The following is a 7,383-nucleotide window of genomic DNA, read 5'->3' on the forward strand; positions in this document are numbered from 1 at the left end:
TGTGTGTGTATATATATATAATATATATATATATATATATATATATATATATTATATATATATATATATATATATATATATATATATTATATTAATATTATATTAATATATTTACAAGTTCTCCTCTCAACACAGACATTTATCACCCACCATGGCCTCTTCTCTTATGATGGAAATGGTGCTTTGGTTACTTCTGTTCTTCTAAAATGAACGATCATGTCTTTTATTTATTTTAAGGTACTTCAAATCTGTACCTTTCTCTCCACTCCTTTCTTTCTTACCTTCTCTTTCTTTGCCAGGTTCAGCACTGCTTATCAGGACTGATGATTACAGTAATAACAAAAAAACCAAATCTGAATATAGGGCAGCTATACATATGGCTGGTCTCCCTTGGCAGAGCAAATGTGTCTGGCAAAATATAGCAACACAAACTGCCGTTGTGTGTGTTATGATGCTGGACAGGACAGAGAGAAAAAAAGGGAAAAAAGAAAGAAAAGAAAAAAGAGAACTAAAACAGTCCATAGTGCAGATATTACAGAAGCTATGAATAATGAGATCTTCGGGCAGACAGACAAGAATGCAACCAATGAGTGGAAGAGAAAAAGAAAGACCAGAAGAATCGCCTGCAAGTGCAGAGGAAAGATGGTGATGGATGCAGAAAGGCAGAACTGAAAAGCGGTAGAGCATAAGTACACCAGAAGACAGGAGAAGAGGATATAGATGAGACAGTAGAAGAGGGCAGAGAGATAAGAAACATCAGCAGGTAAGAGGGAGATTGTACAGTACCCACCTGGGGTCAGGTTTAAAAAAAACAGTCAAAAACTATGCATTCGCTCTACTAAACTGTGAGCACTTTATTGCAACAGTTTAGTAAACTGAATGCATGGATTTCAACCAGTTTTGTTTTTGTTTTTTTTTTACCCCGACCCCAGGGGAGTTCCATATGATTGTGTGAATTACACTTGAATCTGAATTTCAGACGTAGAGAGGTGGAAGTGAAAGAACAGATATTTACATAAGCCAGTAAGTTTCACCTCAATGTCTACTGTCTTGATGTTGTTGCTGCCAGCTGAGAAATGTAGTTTGAGAGAAATGTGGTGTAAATCCTGCATGACACTATACACAATGTCCTTCAGGCTGTGATTCAACACTGTGCCCAGAGGCCTCTGCATTATTAATCTAGCCTTGGTTGGAAGTGTAGCAGAGATATATTGTTGATATTGTTGAAATCTTCAGAGATCACCAGGAATACATTATAATGTTGTGTTTGTATTCTTCCAGTGAATGAGCTGTTGCCCCAGGCTGTATAACTAACAGTTTCAGCTTACATATAAACATACAGACCATCACTTGTAAACTCTGTAGGCAGATATTACCCAGTCACAAATCCAGGACAACACCTGTTGCAGACCAGCACTGCAATACCAACACTTTTCTCAGTCACTTTAAAGGTGGGGTATGTAAGATTTTCAATATTTTAAAAAATAAATTAACTAATAAAATAACTACAATCAGAATTAGATAGTTTTTTTTAACATGAAGGTTCCAGTCTGTCCATATTTGATGTGTTATTAAATTACAAGTTTAATTAATAAGCACTTTTTTTTACTGGTAGGCAAACATTTAAGAAGGGTCTTAGTCATAAATTAAACTTGTAATTTAATAACGTCAAATATGGACAGACTGGAACCTCCATGTTTTGTTTTGTTTTTTTAAAACTATCTAATTATGATTGTAGTTATTTTTTTAGTTAATTTATTTTGAAAATATTGAAAATCTTACATACTCCACCTTTAATGTCTCGATCTGTGAACTACTGTCTTATGTCTTTGGTAACAGGTGTTTTGTGTAGGACATGACATTTTTTCACAAATAAATATACATTTTACTCAGTCTCCCTGAGTATCTACATGTTGTACACCACTGGAAAGATGAGATTCTTTAGATCTGATTAAGTCAACCATTCAAAGCTACAACCATAACTCCATAATGTAGTAGGGAGACCAGGGATGGTTGCAACACTTTTTGCTTCAACACCTGTAAGTCGCTGAACTTTTGAGCTACAGTTCTCAAACCTTTATATGAAATACCCACATCTGTCTACTAAAAAAGGCACCAATTCAAAATTCTGTAAGATTATTATAGACCAGTATGTCAAATGCACAGTAGTCCTTTGTTACAATCTAACCCACTACCAGGCAGGGTTGTAACACATACTGGGGAGAGTTGTAACAGTTAGGCAAAAGAAGCAAAAACATAAGACACACCATATAATATGCTTCAGAAATGGATTAATTAAAATAAAAGAACAATTCAGAACTGTCTCTCTTTTAATTACTACTGTTCAAACATTCAATGTTTAACTCAGGAGTGTGTAAACAGTATGGCTGCCTAATGAACGCTCTGCACTTGTGTGAAAATGATATGTGTGATTTTCAGCCTATACTTTATGCATATAATAAAACAAAGTATAAAAACAACAAAGAAACAGGACCAATATATGAATGTTTTGCTCAATTATGTTCTTAATCTGAATCACAGTGTTGACAAATGAATGTTGGTGGACCTGGAGTGCAAGCTTGGTGGGTCCAAGGACTACATAAGGTACATTTTACTCACACTTCCTATTGGCCGTGAGTTGAAAAATGGCTCCATGCAAATAACACAAATATCATCTGAGGTCTCAGGATCTTCAGCTTTGCCTCTCAGCTTTTTTTAAGGGGGAAGAGTTTTGCATCTTCTTATGCTTTTCTTTATTATTCCTTTTTTTTTTTATCTTGCAGTTTTATTTTTCCTGTTTTGTTCCTTTGCCACTGATTTGATTGACTTGCCCTTCTTTGTGACCTCATCAGATGCTTTAAAAAAAACACTAGCAGGTAAACTTCTCTCATGTCTTCATTTTCCATTGCCTAGGCATGTTTTAAAAGGAATAAAATTTCTATTCTATTCTATTCTACAGTCATTTAGCAGACGCTTTTATCCAAAGCGACTTACATATGAGTGAAAACAACACAAGCACGAAATCAAACATTAGAGGACATCGTAGGAAGGTGCTAGTGGACTGTCCAGTTGGATGCAGATCCTTCCATGAAGTGATACCTTTTTTTTTTTTTGTTTACTCCCTTCCCACCCCATAATATCACCTATGTTATAATACAAATAATTAATACCATAAAGTTTATTGCAAAGAACTGGGCTAAGTTCTCCAATTTTCCAAATAAAAATAGCTATATATAAAATGAAAAAAATCTATCCTTGGTTTATGTAAGGAGATGGTTGTAAGACTTAAAATAAATGTTACAACCCAACCCTGTCAACCATTGTTTTGCTAACTGTATTAAGTGGTTTGAAATGAGCAGTTAGGTGATGCATCACATTTTGCCTAAAAGGCAACATTATGATTTACTGCAAGTCATACGGTTTTATTTGTAGTTACATGAGTTCTGAACAAAGTTTAGTGTTGGTAAAGAAAAATACTTAACTCAAAATCAGCTTTTTGTCAATAAAGTCAGCATACACATGTTTTCAGCCTTGAACACTGCCCAGTGAGATTGAGAAAGAAGTGAGTAAACACTGAAATGATCATCTGAGTAATTTCTCATTCCTAATTGGTGGAAATGTTGGTGTTTCAACTCTCCCCATGTTCCAACCGTTCCCGGTCTCCTTTAACCCTTATTATAGATCGGTCACAATTGCTAACATTTATGTAATGTACCAGATGAGAACATATATATTGCGGTATAACATGATATTGCAACAATTAAGTCCTGCTCCACCAGCAAGGGTCCAGTCTTTCATCCCCAAAAATCTGTTTTAGGTGAAAATTGCAGGAATTTGAAGGAATAAACCAGTATAGAAATGTGAAAATCTGGGTTTTATTCCTGCGTCTCAGGAAAAATACATAAAACCTTTTTATCTGCATTCCTTCTGTGTCCTTGTCACCACATAAAGCTCATCAGTATTATTAGTTAGCGGTTTCACAGCTCTAGTCATAGAAGAAACGCTATAATTTCCTCTACTTTTCTCTCTGGTTTCCTCCCGCACCCTCTTCATGTCAACTTGTTTCCGATCCGGTGTTACGTCGCCAAATAATTCTGTTAGAACTTAAAGTAACAAGGTAATATTATCTAGATGTGAGAAGTTGACATAGACCAATTCATACTTCTTTTTAGATTGCAAAGTAACCATCTGTGTTTTAATTTTGCTTTTATAAATAAAGAGCCGAAGATAAAAGGGGCAAGAGGAAAGTTGGGATACAGGCTACGAAAGAAGAGAGCAAATACCAAAGCAGCCTTTGTTCAACCCACAATAAACATTATTGTTTCATCAAGCTGTATATTCAAAATTGTCCAAATTATGCAAAGTTAAAGCACATATAAGTCTTATATCCTCTTATTTCTATGTTTTGGAGACATTCATGGAATGGAGGAGGAGGAAGAAAGGAAACTAAGAGAAAGTCAGACTGGTAAGAAAGAGACCACGTTCCAGAGATGAAGGTAAAGAAGCAGTTGCCACAGTAACACGGTACATCTTACTGTTAATATAGACTCAGCACATGCAGAGTTTTACCTTTATGACTGAAACGGTCATTAATATTCATAACGCGGGGGCGATACTGAGATGGATAAATAGTAGACATTTTTAGAGTTCCTCCCGGCACATCAATTAGATTTTAAATATAACCACCTTTTTGAACACCTAACTTGCTTTTTTTTTACTGCTTTTTTTCCTGTAGAAACACTACAAACTGAAAGGAAAATGTGTCCAGCAAGAGTGCGTGAGTCAGGAAAGGCCCATTTATCCTCTCTTTACGTGAATAAACAGACGTCACTGCTCTAATACTTCCATTTGTCTTTTAAAATGATATAACGGTGACAGCGAAGGCAACGAGACAACTTGGTAATAGTGGTGGTTTTGTGCAGTCATTAGATGCACTGCAGGATTTTTCTTTTTTGTTTGTTTCTCAGTCTGCACATCAGCAATACTGCCCAACACTGCCCCCATGGTTTCCAGGCTCCTAATCCATTTGATCCAGTATGGTATCCCAAAAAACAGATCGAATTACGTGCATTGTCTGGCAACGTTATGAACAGAGGAAAGAGCAAATTTATGCCTTCTGATGGTCCAGACAGAGGATTAAAATGCCCGTTAAGTTGGATAGGGACAGCTTGGGACTGAAGCCGACCACAAATCTAAAACATCTTTTCAAACTGAACTTCTCAGAAAACGCAGTAAAATATCAAGAAGTGGGTGTTGCTGCCTGCTGCTACGATCAGCTGGATGAATGCGGTCAAAACGGTGCACCTACCCAGATTTTTGTATTTAGTCAAAACTTCTTCACATAATTTAAAACTCCTTCCTCAAGAAAGTCAATTCTATTATATTGTGGTGCTACAAACTTAATTGGATATCTTAAGTTCACCTATAAAAACCTGCTAAAGATGGTGGTTAGGTCTGTCTGTTTGTAGACACTGTTATCGGGCAGCAAATCCAAGAGGCTCTCCCTTACTGGAAGTGCAGACATGCTGACATGGAAGAGATCCCTAATGCTGGGGTGGGCTACTTGAGGGCTGCGGTCCTGCAAGTGTTTAGAAATCCCCTGCTGAGCACACCTGACACACATCAGACTTAATTCGCAGACTTTTTCTGTGTCTGAATTCCCTATAGTGCCCTATGTAGTGGTCACACCATTTTCTAGGGGTGTCAGAATGATCAGAGAGAAATACCACACTCAACATTACACACAATGTATCTTAGTGAGCATCGATGGTCACTCGGCGGGTCAATATAGACCACAATGCTCTGCAAAGGAGCTCAAAATGGTGCAAATGACACAGACGTCAAAGCAGGTTAAAAAAAAAATGACAGCCCATTCATTTTGTATCCTTATTTATTGAACAAAAATGCAACTAAGAGAAAATAAAATACAATCTATGGAAATAATATATTCTCACACAGGTTTGAATTGGATTTGGACCAACTCATGGTTGCTATGGTTACAGTCTGTAGTTACATGACCTGTGATGAGGAAAAATTAGCCCGCTTCATGTCCCAGTCGCCAACAGAATGAGTTCACTATATAATGTGCTATACAGTGTAGTCCTATGAGGACCTCGACAGAGGTGTATAAAGTAGAAGTAGAAAGTAAAACTAAAGTTGAAGTCCTGCCATGTTTTTGGATCTACCGATGGATTCAGAACAGGTGTTTTCACTAACAGGCTCATCTACCTTGATGTGGAGCTGAGCTGATTAAATTCACCTGGTTTAGTGGCTGGTTGGAACAGGACTTCTACTTTCTACTTCTACTTTATACATCTCTGGACCTTGAGAACCAGAGTTGCCCACTCCTGCCCTCATCGTTGTAGTTGGAAGCTGCTACATTGTTGAAGTCCTCACTTCCGCCTCATTTCTTTTCAACATGGCTTCAAGATTCAAAGTTTATCAGCACAAATTCTTCTTAAAGAATCACATAGACCCAGTTAGACCAAATGTTGATATCAACAATACCAACATTGGTATCGATATTGATCAATTAGGACTTTAGTTTCAGTTTCTCACCTGTATGCAGTGTGTGCTGCTGCTTTTCATAAAATAAGCAGCTCGGTTGTCCAGGTGCATCGAGGTGAGGTGCCCCTCCGTCACAGCAAGAGCAAAGCACCACTGCTCCATGTGCGTTAGTGCGTGTGTGCAGGAGGTGTGTCGTGTGAGTAGCTGGCACAGCTGGTAGGACTGCATCATTGCTACAACACTGTGGCAACACAGTGTGTTTCTACAGCAGAGAAACACTTGCAGGACTACGGCGGCCCTCGAGGACTGGATTTGCAACTTTCCTTCTCATTTTAGGATTACCTGCCTGAAATCCAAAATTGCTTCCACTGGAACCTGTCTGCACACTCATCATACCGCCTGGATCGCTGAGCCTCTATCGATCGACAGCTCAGTAGAAGCCACTGTAAAATAAATCTGCTAAACCGGCCATGGTGGATAGTCTTTTCTATGGGTTCAACTCTCTTTGTGACAAGTTCACAATTATGTCATTGACTCCAGTTCAGACTGTGTTCAAGAGTGGTGCCCATAGCTTGACCCCTTCTTGCGAACTTTTTGCCTCCTCCAGACTCTAGGCAGATTGTGTTAAAATTCGTTTGTGTGTACTTACTGTAAAAGGTGCCACACAGCAGGTCAGGGCGCCACAACTTTGTCACTGTATTTAGCGAGTGTCTGGTGTTAATTGAGACTTTTGGAAACCTACGTGAAAGCAGGTAACTATTACTTCCTCTCAATGAGCAGCAGTGCTGCAAGGCTTTTCTCCAACCAAAAGCACTCAGAAGAGCTTTGGTCCTGAGGCAGCAGCAGTCCAGCATCCAGCTGCATTCAGAGCAGCTG

The 7,383-nt window shown here is 38.2% G+C and overlaps 1 protein-coding gene across 1 annotated transcript in view; it reads right to left on the minus strand.

Annotated features, from left to right (window-relative positions):
* npffr1l2 (neuropeptide FF receptor 1 like 2) overlaps positions 1-6,738 on the minus strand; it is a gene marked incomplete at both ends in the record, with an annotated part of 135,330 nt that extends 128,592 nt beyond the window's left edge. The window contains one exon of the mRNA XM_079251713.1: positions 6,559-6,738. Within this exon, the coding sequence (XP_079107839.1) occupies positions 6,559-6,738 (180 nt within the window). The remainder of the gene's footprint in view (positions 1-6,558) is intronic.
* Between the last annotated feature and the right edge of the window lie 645 nt (positions 6,739-7,383).

Source organism: Telmatherina bonti (genome assembly GCF_933228915.1).
Source record: "Telmatherina bonti genome assembly, chromosome: 13".
Taxonomy (NCBI): Eukaryota; Metazoa; Chordata; class Actinopteri; order Atheriniformes; family Telmatherinidae; genus Telmatherina; species Telmatherina bonti.